This window comes from Ranitomeya imitator, chromosome 3, assembly GCF_032444005.1.
Source record: "Ranitomeya imitator isolate aRanImi1 chromosome 3, aRanImi1.pri, whole genome shotgun sequence".
NCBI classification, from domain to species: Eukaryota; Metazoa; Chordata; class Amphibia; order Anura; family Dendrobatidae; genus Ranitomeya; species Ranitomeya imitator.
This window is the reverse complement of record NC_091284.1, coordinates 28880746-28900176: the sequence shown is the minus strand read 5'-3', so window position 1 is coordinate 28900176 and position 19431 is coordinate 28880746. Positions and strand designations below refer to the sequence as shown.

Below are 19431 nucleotides of genomic sequence, written 5' to 3'. Positions count from 1 at the left end.
ACTGTAACTACTATAATACTGCTCCTATGTACAAGAATATACTGTAACTACTATAATACTGCTCCTATGTACAAGAATATAACTACTATAATACTGCTCCTATGTACAAGAATATAACTACTATAATACTGCTCCTATGTACAAGAATATAACTACTATAATACTGCCCCTATGAATAAGAATGTAGCTACTGTGATACGGCCATTGTTAGCTTTATATCTAGTATTGTGGATCACTCTTTGAATAATCGTCACTTTTGTTGATATCTCTGTGTGTATTTTTGGTGTTGTTCTAGGGGGACAGTGGGGGTCCTTTAGCCTGCGAAGATAAGAAAGTGTGGAAACTGATGGGAACTACAAGTTGGGGTGTCGGCTGTGCTTTGAGGTACAAGCCCGGAGTCTACACTCGAATAACATCTTTCCTGGACTGGATCCACATGCAGATGGAGGTAATAAAGTTCTTATCCCTATACTATTATAGGAATGCTGATACATGTCAGAGGGGCGGGTGTATGGAACCAAAGGTGCGTATAGGAAAAATTAGTGTAGGTGCACTATGGCTATTAGGGTAGGAGCACTGTGGCTATTGGGGTAGGAGCACGGTGGGTATTAGTGTAGGGGCACTGTGGCTATTAGTGTAGGGGCACTGAGGCTATAAGTGTAGGGGCACTGTGGCTATTGGGGTAGGAGCACGGTGGGTATTAGTATAGGGGCACTGTGGATATTGGTGCAGGTGCACTGTGGCTACTAGTGTAGGGGCACGGTGGCTATTAGGGTAGGAGCACGGTGGGTATTAGTGTAGGGGCACTGTGGCTATTAGTGTAGGGGAACGGTGGGTATTAGTATAGGGGCACTGTGGCTATTAGTGTAGGAGCACTGTGGCTATTAGTGTAGGGGCACGGTGGGTATTAGTGTAGGGGCACTGTGGCTATTAGGGTAGGAGCACGGTGGGTATTAGTATAGGGGCACTGTGGCTATTAGTGTAGGAGCACTGTGGCTATTAGGGTAGGAGCACGGTGGGTATTAGTGTAGGGGCACTGTGGCTATTAGTATAGGGGCACTGTGGCTATTAGTATAGGGGCACTGTGGCTACTAGGGTAGGAGCACGGTGGGTATTAGTATAGGGGCACTGTGGCTATTAGTATAGGGGCACTGTGGCTATTAGTGTAGGGGCACTGTGGCTATTAGTGTAGGGGCACGGTGGGTATTAGTATAGGGGCACTGTGGCTATTAGTGTAGGGGTACGGTGGGTATTAGTATAGGGGCACTGTGGCTATTAGTGCAAGGGCACTGTGGCTATAAGTGTAGGGGCACTGTGGCTATTGGGGTAGGAGCACGGTGGGTATTAGTATAGGGGCACTGTGGCTATTAGTGTAGGGGCACTGTGGCTATTAGTGTAAGAGCACTGTGGCTATTAGTATAGGGGCACTGTGGCTATTAGTGTAGGGGCACGGTGGGTATTAGTATAGGGGCACTGTGGCTATTAGTGTAGGAGCACTGTGACTATTTGTGTAGGAGCACTGTGGCTATTAGTGTAGGGGCACTGTGGCTATTAGGGTAGGAGCACGGTGGATATTAGTATAGGGGCACTGTGGCTATTAGTATAGGGGCACTGTGGCTATTAGTGTAGGGGCACTGTGGCTATTAGTGTAGGGGCACGGTGGGTATTAGTATAGGGGCACTGTGGCTATTAGTGTAGGGGCACTGTGGCTATTAGTGTAGGGGCACGGTGGGTATTAGTATAGGGGCACTGTGGCTATTAGTGCAGGGGCACTGTGGCTATAAGTGTAGGTGCACTATGGCTATTAGTGTAGGGGCACTGTGGCTATTGGGGTAGGAGCACGGTGGGTATTAGTATAGGGGCACTGTGGATATTGGTGCAGGTGCACTGTGGCTACTAGTGTAGGGGCACTGTGGCTATTAGGGTAGGAGCACGGTGGGTATTAGTGTAGGGGCACTGTGGCTATTAGTGTAGGGGAACCGTGGGTATTAGTATAGGGGCACTGTGGCTATTAGTGTAGGGGCACTGTGGCTATTAGTGTAGGAGCACTGTGGCTATTAGTGTAGGAGCACTGTGGCTATTAGTGTAGGGGCACTGTGGCTATTAGTATAGGGGCACGGTGGGTATTAGTGTAGGAGCACTGTGGCTATTAGTGTAGGGGCACGGTGGGTATTAGTGTAGGAGCACTGTGACTATTCGTGTAGGAGCACTGTGGCTATTAGTGTAGGGGCACTGTGGCTATTAGGGTAGGAGCACGGTGGGTATTAGTATAGGGGCACTGTGGCTATTAGTATAGGGGCACTGTGGCTATTAGTGTAGGGGCACTGTGGCTATTAGTGTAGGGGCACGGTGGGTATTCGTATAGGGGCACTGTGGCTATTAGTGTAGGGGCACTGTGGCTATTAGTGTAGGGATACGGTGGGTATTAGTATAGGGGCACTGTGGCTATTAGTGCAAGGGCACTGTGGCTATAAGTGTAGGGGCACTGTACCTATTAGTGTAGGGGCACTGAGGCTATAAGTGTAGGGGCACTGTGGCTATTGGGGTAGGAGCACGGTGGGTATTAGTATAGGGGCACTGTGGATATTGGTGCAGGTGCACTGTGGCTACTAGTGTAGGGGCACTGTGGCTATTAGGGTAGGAGCACGGTGGGTATTAGTATAGGGGCACTGTGGCTATTAGTGTAGGGGCACTGTGGCTATTAGTGTAGGAGCACTGTGGCTATTAGGGTAGGAGCACGGTGGGTATTAGTATAGGGGCACTGTGGCTATTAGTGTAGGGGCACTGTGGCTATTAGTGTAGGGGCACGGTGGGTATTAGTATAGGGGCACTGTGGCTATTAGTGTAGGGGCACTGTGGCTATTAGTGTAGGGGCACGGTGGGTATTAGTATAGGGGCACTGTGGCTATTAGTGCAAGGGCACTGTGGCTATAAGTGTAGGGGCACTGTGGCTATTAGTGTAGGGGCACTGAGGCTATAAGTGTAGGGGCACTGTGGCTATTGGGGTAGGAGCACGGTGGGTATTAGTATAGGGGCACTGTGGCTATTAGTGTAGGGGCACTGTGGCTATTAGTGTAGGAGCACTGTGGCTATTAGTATAGGGGCACTGTGGCTATTAGTGTAGGGGCACGGTGGGTGTTAGTATAGGGGCACTGTGGCTATTAGTGTAGGAGCACTGTGACTATTCGTGTAGGAGCACTGTGGCTATTAGTGTAGGGGCACTGTGGCTATTAGGGTAGGAGCACGGTGGGTATTAGTATAGGGGCACTGTGGCTATTAGTGTAGGGGCACTGTGGCTATTAGTGTAGGGGCACTGTGGCTATTAGTGTAGGGGCACGGTGGGTATTAGTATAGGGGCACTGTGGCTATTAGTGTAGGGGCACTGTGGCTATTAGTGTAGGGGCACTGTGGCTATTAGTGTAGGGGCACTGTGGCTATTAGTGTAGGGGCACGGTGGGTATTAGTATAGGGGCACTGTGGCTATTAGTGTAGGGGCACTGTGGCTATTAGTGTAGGGGCACTGTGGCTATTGGTGCAGGGGCACGGTGGCTATTAGTGTAAGGGCACTGTGGCTATTAGTGTAGTTGCGCAGTGGCTATTAGTGTAGAGGCACTGTGGCTATTAGTGTAGGGGCACTGTGGATACTAGTGTAGGGGCACTGTGGCTATTAGTGTAAGGGCGGGGAGGGGGCCCGGGGCAGTATGCTGGACACGGGGGCAGAATGCTGGGCACGCTGGGGCAGAGGAGATGCTGGACACAGGGGCAGAATGCTGGACAAAGGGGCAGAAAGCTGGGCAGAGAAGATGCTGGACACGGGCAAAATGCTGGACAAAGGGGCAGAATGCTGGGCAGAGGAGATGCTGGACACGGGCAAAATGCTGGACAAAGGGGCAGAAAGCTGGACACAGGGGCAGAGGAGATGCTGGACACGGGGGCAAAATGCTCGACAAAGGGGCAGAAAGCTGGACACAGACAGGGGCATTATGCTGGACGCAGGGGCAGAATGCTGGACACAGGGGCAGTATTCTGGACACAGGGGCATTATGCTGGATAAAGGGGCAGAAAGCTGGACACAGAGGCATTATGCTGGACACTGTGGCACTGTGACTATTAGTGTAGAGACACTGTGGCTATTGGTGCAGGGGCACTGTGGATACTAGTGTAGGGGCACTGTGGCTATTGGTGTAAGGGCGCTGTGGCTATTAGTGTAGGGGCACTGTGGCTATTAGTGTAGGGGCACGGTGGCTATTAGTGTTGGGGCATGGTGACTATTAGTGTAGGCGCAGTGTGGCTATTAGTTTAGGGGCACTGTGACTATTAGTGTAGGGGCACTGTGACTATTAGTGTAGGGGCACTGTGGCTATTGGTGCAGGAGCACTGTAGCTACAAGTGTAGGGGCGCTATGGCTATTAGTGCAGGGGCACTGTAGCTATTAGTGTAGGGGCACGGTGGCTATTAATGTAGGGGCACGGTGGCTATTAGTGCAGGCGCAGTGTGGCTATTAGTGCAGGTGCACGGTGGCTATTAGTGTAGGGGCACGGTGACTATTAGTGTAGGGGCACTGTAGCTATTAGTGTAGGGGCATTGTGACTATTAGTGTAGGGGCACTGTGGCTATTAGTGTAGGGGCATTGTGACTATTAGTGTAGGGGCACTGTAGCTATTAGTGTAGGGGCACTGTGGCTATTAGTGTAGGGGCACTGTGGCTATTAGTGTAGGGGCATTGTGGCTATTAGTGTAGGGGCACTGTAGCTATTAGTGTAGGGGCACTGTGGCTATTAGTGTAGGGGCACTGTGGCTATTAGTGTAGGGGCATTGTGACTATTAGTGTAGGGGCACTGTGGCTATTGGTGCAGGGGCACTGTGACTATTAGTGTAGGTGCAGCGCGCCCAGAGACCTGGTCGTTGCAGTAATGTCGCTCTGCCGCTAAGGGGAGTGATGGTACGTCTGACGGCACTAAAGGAGTTCATCTGACCGGGTATCACCAGCACACATTACACTTCACACTCCGGCCACTAGGGGGAGCAAAAGGTTATATTTATTAGGCCACTCCTCACACTGGTAAAACTAGGGGTTGGATAGGAAGTTAGTCAGAAGCTGACTGGGTTTTGTCCAGGCAACATCCCGTGGCAGGGGGTGTTGCGGGGGAAGATTCATGGGGGTCCCTGTCAGGCGTGGGAACCTGGCAGGCACCTAGCGACAAGGATAGAACGTTACGGAGCCACGCCTGCGCTACCCTGCGGCGGCATCCAAAGAAAGGACATGAAGCGAAGGATATTTTGGACAGTGAGAAACGAAATCAAAGCACAAAGGAGAGCCAGTATGAGTCGTGCCCGGAGAACGGCAACATCCTACTGAGGCGCGTAGCCGGTGCCCAGAACACCGAGGAAGTAACTGACTTTATGCCTTACTTCAAATACCACAGGACAGTTGATTATAGGTTGGCTGTCTACCTTACATCACCTAAGCAGACATAGGGGGCAACGCGTGGAGAGGGGTGTCTCTAGGGTCCCGGAAGAGCTCCGAGCCTACCCGTCAAACGGGTGCGTCCTAGCCGTAACAAACCTGGGGGACAGAGAATAGAAAGAACGAGAAAGAACTAGAAAGAATGAGAACAGAAGTTGTGAGGACTATCCTGTGGGAAGGTATACCATCTAGCTGCCATCACATCACCCCAGTGGACCCCAAGCAGCGTCGGTCACCCTGACTGAACACCACAGGTGGCGTCACGAATCCTTGACAGACTTGTATCACCTTTTATTGGACGCTCCTTAGCAGGGTCACGGACCGGGTCCAGCCACCGTGACATCCTCAGAACAGAGCCAGAGAGGCCCGGTACCGAGTAACCTGCGGCCCTGCGTCTGGGGGCGCTCCATAGGGGCAATGTGGCTATTAGTGCAGGGGCACTGTGGCTATTAGTCTAGGAGCACTGTGGCTATTAGTGTAGGAGCACTGTGGCTATTAGTGTAGGAGCACTGTGGCTATTAGTGTAGGAGCACTGTGGCTATTAGTGTAGGAGCACTGTGGCTATTAGTGTAGGGGCACTGTGGCTATTAGTGTAGGGGCACTGTGGCTATTAGTATAGGGGCACTGTGACTATTCGTGTAGGGGCACTGTGGCTATTAGTGTAGGAGCACTGTGGCTATTAGTGTAGGAGCACTGTGGCTATTAGTGTAGGAGCACTGTGGCTATTAGTGTAGGAGCACTGTGGCTATTAGTGTAGGAGCACTGTGGCTATTAGTGTAGGGGCACTGTGGCTATTAGTGCAGGGGCACTGTGGCTATTAGTCTAGGAGCACTGTGGCTATTAGTATAGGGGCACTGTGGCTATTAGGGTAGGAGCACTGTGGCTATTAGTGTAGGGGCACTGTGGCTATTAGTGTAGGGGCACTGTGGCTATTAGTGTAGGGGCACTGTGGCTATTAGTGTAGGGGCACTGTGGCTATTAGTCTAGGGGCACTGTGGCTATTAGTGTAGGGGCACTGTGGCTATTAGTATAGGGGCACTGTGACTATTAGTGTAGGGGCACTGTGGCTATTAGTGTAGGAGCACTGTGGCTATTAGTGTAGGGGCACTGTGGCTATTAGTCTAGGAGCACTGTGGCTATTAGTGTAGGGGCACTGTGGCTATTAGTGTAGGGGCACTGTGGCTATTAGTGTAGGAGCACTGTGGCTATTAGTGTAGGGGCACTGTGACTATTCGTGTAGGAGCACTGTGGCTATTAGTGTAGGGGCACTGTGGCTATTAGTCTAGGAGCACTGTGGCTATTAGTGTAGGGGCACTGTGGCTATTAGTATAGGGGCACTGTGACTATTCGTGTAGGGGCACTGTGGCTATTAGTGTAGGAGCACTGTGGCTATTAGTGTAGGGGCACTGTGGCTATTAGTATAGGGGCACTGTGGCTATTAGTGTAGGGGCACTGTGGCTATTAGTGTAGCAGCACTGAGGCTCTAAGTGTAGGGGCACTGTGGCTATTGGTGCAGGGGCACTGTGGCTACTTGTGTAAGGGCATTATGGCTATTAGTGTAGGGGCACTGTGGCTATTAGTGTAGGGGCACTGTGGCTATTAGTGTAGGGGCACTGTGGCTATTAGTGTAGGGGCACTGTGGCTATTAGTGTAGGGGCACTGTGGCTATTGGTGCAGGGGCACGGTGGCTATTGGTGCAGGGGCACTGTGGCTACTTGTGTAAGGGCATTATGGCTATTAGTGTAGGGGCACTGTGGCTATTAGTGTAGGGGCACTGTGGCTATTAGTGTAGGGGCACTGTGGCTATTAGTGTAGGGGCACTGTGGCTATTAGTGTAGGGGCACTGTGGCTATTGGTGCAGGGGCACGGTGGCTATTAGTGTAAGGTGCAATGTGGCTATTAGTGTAGCGGCACTTTAGCTATTAGTATAAGGGCATTGTGGCTATTAGTGGTTTCACCACTGGATTGTACTGTCATTTCTTCAAATATTATTGGGGACTAGTTCATCTCGTGTGGTGCCACTTTGGCTGCTATTGGAAGCCTATTGCTTTTTCTGGGGGCCCTGTTTCTTGAGATTGTTATGGGGTCACATGTCTGCTTTTTTTTAAGACTTTTTCCTCAACCATAAGCAGATCACAGCATCTTCGGTTCTCCAGCAATCTGCAAAGTGGAGACATCTGATAGTTAGCGTTCAGTTCCCATGCAGCTCCACCACAGGGGAAATAATGTATTACATAGTACCTAATCAATCAATAGGCTGCCAGGATGCTCAGATTTGCCATTACTCTAGAGAAAGACGCCATTGTAGCCATCTTCTTAGGCCGGCGTCACTCTACCATAGAATACGGGCGAGTGCTATGCTAGAAAACATCGCATAGCACTCGGCCCAGTGTTAATCTATGGGGCAGCTCACATCACCGTTTATATTCTTGGACGTATTCACTGTGCGTATAAAATCGCAGCCTGCTGCGATTGTCACCTATACTCGGCCGAGACTCACCAATGCAAGCCTATGGGGGCAAGAAAAAAAATCGCACTCAGACCATGCGAGCGCTGTCCAATTTTTACGCACTGATGTCCTTGGAAAAGCCGGCAATTCATCTGCTGCATACAGTAAAATCACAGAGTGACAGGTTAGAATAGAATACTTTAGATATATACACATAGAATACATAGATATATAGATGTCAGTGATACACACACACACACACACACACATATATATATATATATATATATACAGTGGGGCAAAAAAGTATTTAGTCAGTCAGCAATAGTGCAAGTTCCACCACTTAAAAAGATGAGAGGCGTCTGTAATTTACATCATAGATAGACCTCAACTATGGGAGACAAACTGAGGAAAAAAAATCCAGAAAATCATTGTCTGTTTTTTTTTAACAATTTATTTGCATATTATGGTGGAAAATAAGTATTTGGTCAGAAACAAAATTTAATCTCAATACTTTGTAATATATCCTTTGTTGGCAATGACAGAGGTCAAACGTTTTCTGTAAGTCTTCACAAGGTTGCCACACACTGTTGTTGGTATGTTGGCCCATTCCTCCATGCAGATCTCCTCTAGAGCTGTGATATTTTGGCTTTTCGCTTGGCAACACGGACTTTCAACTCCCTCCAAAGGTTTTCTATAGGGTTGAGATCTGGAGACTGGCTAGGCCACTCCAGGACCTTGAAATGCTTCTTACGAAGCCACTCCTTCGTTGCCCTGGCGGTGTGCTTTGGATCATTGTCATGTTGAAAGACCCAGCCACGTTTCATCTTCAATGCCCTTGCTGATGGAAGGAGGTTTGCACTCAAAATCTCACGATACATGGCCCCATTCATTCTTTCATGTACCCGGATCAGTCGTCCTGGCCCCTTTGCAGAGAAACAGCCCCAAAGCATGAGGTTTCCACCACCATGCTTTACAGTAGGTATGGTGTTTGATGGATGCAACTCAGTATTCTTTTTCCTCCAAACACGACAAGTTGTGTTTCTACCAAACAGTTCCAGTTTGGTTTCATCAGACCATAGGACATTCTCCCAAAACTCCTCTGGATCATCCAAATGCTCTCTAGCAAACTTCAGACGGGCCCGGACATGTACTGACTTAAGCAGTGGGACACGTCTGGCACTGCAGGATCTGAGTCCATGGTGGCGTAGTGTGTTACTTATGGTAGGCCTTGTTACATTGGTCCCAGCTCTCTGCAGTTCATTCACTAGGTCCCCCCGCGTGGTTCTGGGATTTTTGCTCACCGTTCTTGTGATCATTCTGACCCCACGGGGTGGGATTTTGCGTGGAGCCCCAGATCGAGGGAGATTATCAGTGATCTTGTATGTCTTCCATTTTCTAATTATTGCTCCCACTGTTGATTTCTTCACTCCAAGCTGGTTGGCTATTGCAGATTCAGTCTTCCCAGCCTGGTGCAGGGCTACAATTTTGTTTCTGGTGTCCTTTGACAGCTCTTTGGTCTTCACCATAGTGGAGTTTGGAGTCAGACTGTTTGAGGGTGTGCACAGGTGTCTTTTTATACTGATAACAAGTTTAAACAGGTGCCATTACTACAGGTAATGAGTGGAGGAAAGAGGAGACTCTTAAAGAAGAAGTTACAGGTCTGTGAGAGCCAGAAATCTTGATTGTTTGTTTCTGACCAAATACTTATTTTCCACCATAATATGCAAATAAATTGTTAAAAAAAACAGACAATGTGATTTTCTGGATTTTTTTTTCTCAGTTTGTCTCCCATAGTTGAGGTCTACCTATGATGTAAATTACAGACGCCTCTCATCTTTTTAAGTGGTGGAACTTGCACTATTGCTGACTGACTAAATACTTTTTTGCCCCACTGTATATATATGCATATTTATTGCATATATAGAAGAAAAGCCGGAAATTCAGCAGCTGTGTACTGTAAAATCACAGCAGGAGTCGACAGGATAGAATGGATGAATTACACACAGTAAACACACATAGAATTGATAGATATACAGATGTCAGTGACGTATACAATTAGTGTAGTGTGTGTGCAGCTTACTGTACATTTAGTTAATAAAAGATCATTTTTCTGAAAAAAAAAATGGCGTGGGCTCCTGTGTAATTTTCATAACCAGCAGAGGGAAAGGCGATGGCTGGGGGCAGATATTTATAGCCATGGAAGGGGGTAATACCCATGGAGCTTCCCAGGCTATTATTATCAGCTTACAGCTGTATAATTAGCCTTTACTGGCTATTAAAATGGGGAACCCCCCCAAAAAATGATGTAGGATCCCCCTATAACTAATAATCAGTAAAGGCTATGCAGGCAGCTGTGGACTGATATTAATAGCCTAGGAAGGGGCAACACACACTGTAGTAATTGTATTTGACACTGTCATCTCTATATCTAAGTATTCTATTTGTATTTACTATATGTAATCCATCTTTTCTATCCTGTCGACTCCAGCTGTGATTTTACAGTATGTGGCTGCTGAATTGCCGGCTTTTCTTGTATATCTATCTATCTATCTATCTATCTATCTATCTATCTATCTATCTATCTATCTATCTATCATCCATCTATATATCTATCTAATATTCATGTGTGTTTCACTGACATCTATGTATATATCTATGTATTCTATGTGTATACAGTATATCTATTTTAGCTATTCTATTCTAACCTTTTACTCTGTGATTTTACTGTACGTGGCACATGAATTGTCGGTTTTTATTCTATCTGTATATATCTGTCTATCTGTCTATCTGTCTATCTACCTATCTATCTATGTATATACAGTATGCACTGCTCAAAAAAATAAAGGGAACACTTAAACAGCAGAATTTAACTCCAAGTAAATCAAACTTCTGTGAAATCACACTGTCCACTGAGGAAGCAACACTGTTTGACAATCAATTTCACATGGTGTTGTGCAAATGGAATAGACAACATATGGAAATTATTGGCAATTATTGGCATATTATTACCACTCAATAAAGGAGTGGTTCTGCAGGTGGGGACCACAGACCACATCTCAGTACCAATGCTTTCTGGCTGATGTTTTGGTCACTTTTGAATGTTGGTTGTGCTTTCACACTCGTGGTAGCATGAGACGGACTCTACATCCCACACAAGTAGCTCAGGTAGTGCAGCTCATCCAGGATACAACATCAATGCGAGCTGTGGCAAGAAGGTTTGCTGTGTCTGTCAGCGTAGTGTCCAGAGGCTGGAGGTGCTACCAGGAGACAGGCCAGTACACCAGGAGACGTGGAGGGGGCCGTAGGAGGGCAACACCCCAGCAGCAGGACCGCTACCTCAGCCTTTGTGCAAGGAGGAACAGGAGGAGCACTGCCAGAGCCCTGCAAAATGACCTCCAGCAGGCCACAAATGTGCATGTGTCTGCACAAACGGTTAGAAACCGACTCCATGAGGATGGTCTGAGTGCCCGACGTCCACAGATGGGGGTTGTGCTCACAGCCCAACACCGTGCAGGACGCTTGGCATTTGCCACAGAACAGCAGGATTGACAAATTCGCCACTGGTGCCCTGTGCTCTGCACAGATGAAAGCAGGTTCATACAGAGCACATGTGACAGACGTGACAGAGTCTGGAGACGCCGTGGAGAGCGATCTGCTGCCTGCAACATTCTTCAGCATGACCGGTTTGGCAGTGGGTCAGTAATGGTGTGGGGTGGCATTTCTTTGGAGGGCCGCACAGCGCTCCATGTGCTCGCCAGAGGCAGCCTGACTGCCATTAGGTACCGAGATGAGATCCTCAGACCCCTTGTGAGACCATATGCTAGTGCGGTTGGCCCTGTGTTTCTCCTAATGCAGGACAGTGCCAGACCTCATGTGGCTGGAGTGTGTCAGCAGTTCCTGCAAGATGAAGGCATTGAAGCTATGGACTGGCCCGCCCGTTCGCCAGACCTGAATCCGATTGAGCACATCTGGGACATCATGTCTCACATCATCCACCAACGTCACGTTGTACCACAGACTGTCCAGGAGTTGGCGGATGCTTTAGTCCAGGTCTGGGAGGAAATCTCTCAGGAGACCATCCGCCGCCTCATCAGGAGAATGCCCAGGCATTGTACAGTAGGGAGGTCATACAGGCACGTGGAGGCCACACATACTACTGAGCATCTTTTCTTTGTCATGCGGCATTTCCACTGAAGTTGGATCAGCCTGTAATTTGATTTTCCACTTTGATTTTGAGCATCATTCCAAATCCAGACCTCCATGGGATATTAGTTGTGATTTACATTGATAATTGTTATGCTTTATTGTATTGAACACATTCCATTCTGTAATGAATAAAGATTTACAACTGGAATATTTCTTTCAGAGATATCTAGGATGGGGTATTTTAGTGTTCCCTTTATTCTTTTGAGCAGTGTATATACATATGTGTGTTTTGATGAATATTTTTTTGAAAACAATGTATAAATGACAGAGAATTGCTGTATGTAGAAGCTCATGTTCAAATCACACTGCATTTGGATGTAACTCGGATGCTAGGTGGGAAAAATCGGATTGTACTCGCATTACACTCGTGCGACTCTCGGCCGGGAGACTCGGACCGATTTTTCATACATTTAGTCTGACCTTACATGTAGTGTGCACAATCCTGTCCAACTTACAGAAAACGGAAGGAAAAGTCAAAAATATGTTGTTGGGTGTTCGAAGAAGGGTGTGAGGACTGTGAGGCATTGTTTATCTGCTGAGGCCGGGCCCATAGTAACTGATATCGCCCTGTGTGCTCACACTGTAGAGATACTGAGCCGCACACCATTATTATCTTCTGGCTCAGGTGGATCAGATTGACGTGTTTGGATTGTGGGGCCGGTGACGTTTATCTCACAGGAGGTTAGTCACCATCATGTGGACAACAGCAACCTGAAGTCCTGTAAGGGAAATGTTTCCTAAAAAATATTTTTTTTTTTTTAAAGTTTAACTGCACAAACAAAAAAGTTTGAAAAATTACGAGTATGCCTGATTTCACCCCAGAATTTGTAAAACTTTTTTGCTTGCGTAGTTAAACTTTAAAAAGGACTTAAAGGAACAGAATTTGTTACAGGGAGTTGATATATAAGACGGTGTTTGATGGAGTCTGTAAATTGTACAAACTGCCAGCCAGAGGACAAGGTAGTCATCGGAAATTTTCTTTTCAGTAGTATTTAAATGTCTTTAGGTGATTAAATCCCATAGATAATTTAAATCATGCAAAAAAAATATTTTTACAAAGATTTTTCTCAAAGATTTTGAAATTAAAAAGCAACTAAAAGATTGAATTAATCCACTTTCTCATTTATTAAATGAAAAATGTTAAAAATAATAATAAAAAAAAATGTGGTATCGCGACGTCAGTAAAAGTCACAACTGTTAAAATAGAAAATTATTAACAATCAATGTTGTTTTTCTGCCATCTCACTTCCCCACTCCCCCCCAAAAAAAAGATCAAATAGCTGTATGTTCTCTACAGCTCTCACAAAGTGCAAACATTTTTTTAAAGTTTATTGGTCTCAGAATGGGGGAAAGCAACCCTTTTGAGTCGCCCGCCGGGGCTGTGGGGTATTCGGTACCGGGTCCGGTACCCACAGGCGGATGTCACGGTGGTGGTGACCCGGTCCGTGGCCCTGGGAACCCATGTTAAAGTGAATGTCTTTAAAGGGGTTTTGAGAATAAAGTTTGTGTTCGTGACACCACCTGTGGTATTCGGTCAGTAGGGACTGACGCTGCTTAAACGGGTAATCTGGGGTGATGCTATGGCAGCTAGATGGTATAACTTCCCACAGGAGAAGTATGTCCCCAGGGCTCCCGGTGTGTAGGTGAAGATGGTGAATGATGCAGTAAAGGACGAGGACACAGGTTTGCAGTCTCTTTACCTGGTTTACTGTAGCTTCAGGCAACCGCAGTCCAGAGTACCAGATCACAGGGCAGGCAGGGTCTGGCCGGCTTGGAAGTGAATCCAGAGTCCCCTTTACCAGGTGGAGATGAAAGCCTTCCTCAAAGAGCAGTGGCGTTGTAGTCCCTTACTGCCTGATAAGGTCCTCAAAGTTTCTCTGTCCTCCATATAGGTTAGGACATAAGCCCGTATGACAGGTGACTCAAGCCTTTTTATAGGGTCTCAATCACGACCCGGGCTCTATGTGCCACCGTGCCTCCTGGGTATTAGGGTGGACAGGTAACTTGCAGTTCAGCTGTCCTGCCGATTTCTCCTGTGCCTCCTAGAGTCCGACAAAACCTCGGTCTTCCGGCTACCTGTATCTGCGCTCTCCAGGGAGGTAGCCCAGTCGCCGCTCTCCTCCCCTGGTGCCTGTCTCCTGTGCTTTGCTTTCCTGCACGCTTTCTACAAACTGTCCTTTCCTTCTTTGTTCTCTTTCTCCAGGAGCTGCAGCAACTCTGGCTACATGGCCCCTTCAGTCCTTCTGACACTCAATGTCTGACTGCTGTCTTCTCTGTCCTCTGACAGACTGACTGACTTCCTTTCCCTCCAGCCCAGAATATAGGGAAGTTCCCCTTAACCCCTTCACACCACGCGCCGTACTAGTACTGCGCTGCCGGCACTGCATTTGTGCCAGCAGCAGTACTAGTACGGCGCACCGATCACCGCGGTCTCGCGCTGAGCGCCGCGGTGATCGGGTGCGGGTGTCAGCTGTATATGACAGCTGACACCCCGCAGCAATGCCCACGATCGGCGCTATCGCCGATCGCGGGCATTTAACCCCTCTGATGCCGCTGTCAGTAGTGACAGCGGCATAGAGGGGGATCGCGCAGGGACGGGGGCTCCCTGCGCTCTCCCACCGGAGCAACGCAATGAGATCGCGTTGCTCTGGTGACCCGGAAGGAGTCCCCGGATCCAAGATGGCCGCCGGACTCCTTCTGGGTCATGAAATGACCTGGCTAGCCGGAGCCTGCTGAGAGCAGGCGCTGGAAAGCCAGCTAAACTGCCTGTCAGATCGTTGATCTGACAGTGTGCTATGCACAGTGTCAGATCAACGATCTGATCTAATACAGTGATGTCCCACCCTGGGACAATGTTAGAAAGTTAAAAAAAAAAAAAAAATAGAATGTGTAAAAAAAAAAAAAAAAAATCCCCAAATTAAAAAAAACAAAACATTTCCCAATAAATCCATTTATTTATGTAAATTAAAAAAAAACAATAAATGTACACATATTTGGTATCGCCGCGTCCGTAACGACCTGCTCTATAAAACTATTCCACTAGTTAACCCCTTCAGTGAACACCGCAAAAAAATAAAATAAAAAACAAGGCAAAAAACATTGCTTTATTATCATACAGGCGAACAAAAAGTGGAATAACACGCGATCAAAACGACGGATATAAATAACCATGGTACCGCTGAAAACGTCATCTTGTCCCGCAAAAAAAAAAGCCACCATACAGCATCATCAGCAGAAAAATAAAAGTTATAGCTCTCAGAATAATGCGATGCAAAAACAATTATTTTTTTATATAAAATAGTTTTTATTGTGTAAAAGCGCCAAAACATAAAAAAAATTACATAAATGAGGTATCGCTGTAATCGTACTGACCCGAAGAATAAAGCTTCTTTATCAATTTTACCACACGTGGAACGGTATAAACGCCTCCCCTAAAAGAAATTCAGGAATTGCTGGTTTTTGTTCATTCCGCCTCCCAAAAATCGGAATAAAAAGCGATCAAAAAATGTCATCTGCCCGAAAATGTTACCAATAAAAACGTCAACTCGTCCCGCAAAAAACAAGATCTCATATGACTCTGTGGTCCAAAATATGGATAAATTATAGCTCTCAAAATGTGGTGATGCAAAAACTATTTTTTGCAATAAAAAGCGTCTTTTAGTGTGTGACAGCTGCCAATCATAAAAATCCGCCAAAAAAACGCTATAAAGGTAAATCAAACCCCCCTTCATCACCCCCTTAGTAAGGAAAAATAATAAAATGTAAAAAAATGTATTTATTTCCATTTTCCCATTAGGGCTAGGGTTAGGGCTAGGGTTAGGGCTAGGGCTAGGGCTAGGGCTAGGGCTAGGGTTAGGGCTAGGGTTAGGGTTAGGGCTAGGGTTAGGGCTAGGGTTAGGGTTTCAGTTATAATTGGGGGTTTCCACTGTTTAGGCACATCAGGGGGCGTCCGATCTCAATTCCAGCCAATTCTGCTTTGAAAAAGTAAAACAGTGCTCCTTCCCTTCCGAGTTCTACTGTGCGCCCAAACAGTGGTTCCCCCCAACATATGGGGTATCAGCGTTCTCAGGACAAGTTGGACAACAACTTTTGGGGTCCAATTTGTCCTGTTACCCTTGGGAAAATAAAAACATAGGGGATAAAATATCATTTTCGTGGAAAAAAAATATTTTTTATTTTCACGGCTCTGCGTTCTAAACTGTAGTGAAACACTTGTTGGTTCAAAGCTCTCACAACACATCTAGATAAGTTCCTTGGGGGGTCTAGTTTCCAGTATGGGGTCACTTGTGGGGGGTTTCTACTGTTTAGGTACATCAGGGGCTCTGCAAATGCAACATGACACCTGCAGACCAATCCATCTAAGTCTGCATTTCAAACGGTGCTCCTTCCCTTCCGAGCCCTGCCATGCACTCAAACGGTGGTTCCCCCCCACATGTGGGGTATCAGCGTACTCAGGACAAATTGGACAATAACATTTGTGGTCCAATTTCTCCTGTTACCCTTGGGGAAAAAAAAATTGCGGGCTAAAACATCATTTTGTGGAAAGAAAAAATGATTTTTTAATTTTCACAATGCTACATTCTAAACTTTAGTGAAACAATTGGGGGTTAAAAGTGCTCACCACACATCTAGATAAGTTCCTAAGGGGGTCTTCTTTCCAAAATGGGGTCACTTGTGGGGGGTTTCCACTGTTAAGGCACGTCAGGGGCTCTCCAAATGCGACATGGCGTCCGATCTCAATTCCAGCCAATTTTGCATTGAAAAGTCAAATGGCACTCCTTCCCTTCCGAGCTCTGCCATGCGCTCAAACAGTGGTATATCCCCATATATGAAGTATCGGCGTACTCAGGACAAATTGCACAACAACTTTTGGGGTCCAATTTATCCTGTTACCCTTGGAAAAATAAAAAATTTGGGGCAAAAAGATCATTTTTTGTGAAAATTAATATAAAATTTTTTTTACGGCTCTACATTATAAACTTCTGTGAAGCACTTGGAGGTTCAAAGTGCTCACCACACATCTAGATAAGTTCCTTAGGGGGTCTACTTTCCAAAATGGTGTCACTTGTGGGGGTTTCCACTGTTTAGGCACATCAGGGGCTCTCCAATCGTGACATGGGCTCCGATCTCAATTCCAGCAAATCTTGCATTGAAAAGTCAAATGGCACTCCTTCCCTTCCGAGCTCTGCCATGTGCCCAAACAGTGGTTTACCCCCACATATGGGGTATCAGCGTACTCAGGACAAATTGTACAATGACTTTTGTGGTCCAATTTCTCCTGTTACCCTTGGTAAAATGAAACAAATTGGACCTGAAGTAAAAATTTTGTGAAAGAAAAGTTAAATGTTCAATTTTTTTTAAACATTCAAAAAATTCCTGTGAATCACCTGAAGGGTTAATAAACTTTTTGAATGTGGTTTTGAGTACCTTGAGGGGTGCAGTTTTTAGAATGGTGTCACTTTTGGGCATTTTCTGTCATATAGACCCCTCAAAGTCACTTCAAGTGTGAGGTGGTCCGTAAAAAAATGGTTTTGCAAATTTTGTTGCAAAAATGAGAAATCGCTGGTCAACTTTTAACCCTTATAACGTCCTAACAAAAAAAAATTATGTTTCCAAAATTGTGCTGATGTAAAGCAGACATGTGGGAAATGTTGTTTATTAACTATATTATGTAATATAACTCTCTAATTTAAGGGCATAAAAACTAAGAGTTTGAAAATTGCTAAATTTTCATAATTTCCGACAAATTTTTGTTTTTTTCACAAATAAATGCAAGTCATATCGAAGAAGTTTTACCACTATCATGAAGTACAATATGTCACGAGAAAACAATGTCAGAATCACCAGGATCCGTTGAAGCGTTTCAGAGTTATGACCTCATAAAGTGACAGTGGTCAGAATTGTAAAAATTGGCCCTGTCACTTAGGTGAAAACAGGCTTTGGGGTGAAGGGGTTAATCTGGGTTCAGAGCTCCCCCTTCTGGCTTGGAGTATGAACATGTTGTGTGTATGTGATTACCTGATAAAAGGAATCCTTCATCGCTTCCAAGCGTGACATCACTCTCCCCATGAGGAAAGCAATGCCACTGTGACAACCAGGACCCTGGGGCATCACACTTTTATTTTTTAAGTATTAAAATATATAAAATTGTTGTTTATTTGGTGTCACCATATCCCTACTGACCAATAGAATAAAATTAACGCATCTTTTTTTACTGCAAAATGAGCATCTTAAATATGAACCCCCAAAATAATGTCATAAGTGCGTTTTTTTTTTTTTTTTCATTTCTCTCTACATACAATTTTCTTTTTCTTTTGTAATACATGTGCATGGCAAATAAAATGTTTTCACTAAAATATCACAAACAACATCACATGTAAAATAGGACACCTGTCACAGAAGTACACATAATTGGTATCTGTGCATTACTAATTACCCATAAAATCATGTTAGTCTACAGTGAGATCATCATAAAAAAAGTTAAAAACAACGTCCAAAAATGTTTTTTTTTTTTTTATTTACATATGGCCTCAGAAAAGAAAACCTATATAATAAAAATCAATCAATATGTTGTAGAGATAATAGAATTGATTCAATGCACATTGAATTCTGGTTGAAATTTATGAAATTCGCAAAAACAGCAAAAAAAAAAAGCCCTTCGCCTATTTACACAGTATAGAAGATTGCATCAGTCAGATAAGACTGACATTACATAGGGCGCAACAGCACTGGCTTCCTCATAATGTTTTACATCTGCCCTATCACATGATATAGCTCAGCCAATCCGGAGGAACTATCATAGCCTGTAGAAAAGCAAAGGCAGGGAATGCAGCAGCCGTTGTAGAGTGATTTTAGCGATGGCGATAGCAGAGAAAGCAATATAATATTGAATTATTATTCAGACAGTAATTAGTTGTGTAACTGAAGCACTGAAGATGAGTAATACATAGAGTCATTTGATAGGGGAAGAAAGATAGCAGACGTGAAAATAGCAACAGAGCCATGCTCACTGTGATTGATCAGTGATATGATGCTGCTGGCATCCATCCTGCTGCGTTTGAATGATAATTGCACATTTTTTAATTCATTCCTAATGCACTAGAGAGCAGCAGCATGCCAGCACAATAATTATTACAGCAACTGTACAGAGCTTTTGAATTTATTGTGCAATCATTTTTGTGAAGCGTGGAATAATTGGGTTTTTTTTTAACCCTTCACTCCTGGCCAATTTTATGTTTTTCATTTTCTCATTCCCTTCTTCCAAGAGCCATAACTTTTTTTTAATTTTTACATCAATATAGCCGTAT

General features: G+C 45.6%; 1 protein-coding gene across 1 annotated transcript in view; it reads left to right on the top strand.

The window, feature by feature from the left end:
* Positions 1 to 19431, top strand: part of TMPRSS3 (transmembrane serine protease 3) — a 94178-nt gene that overhangs the window by 74051 nt on the left and 696 nt on the right. Inside the window, exon 12 of the mRNA XM_069759715.1 lies at positions 296 to 448. Within this exon, the coding sequence (XP_069615816.1) occupies positions 296 to 448 (153 nt within the window). The remainder of the gene's footprint in view (positions 1 to 295; positions 449 to 19431) is intronic.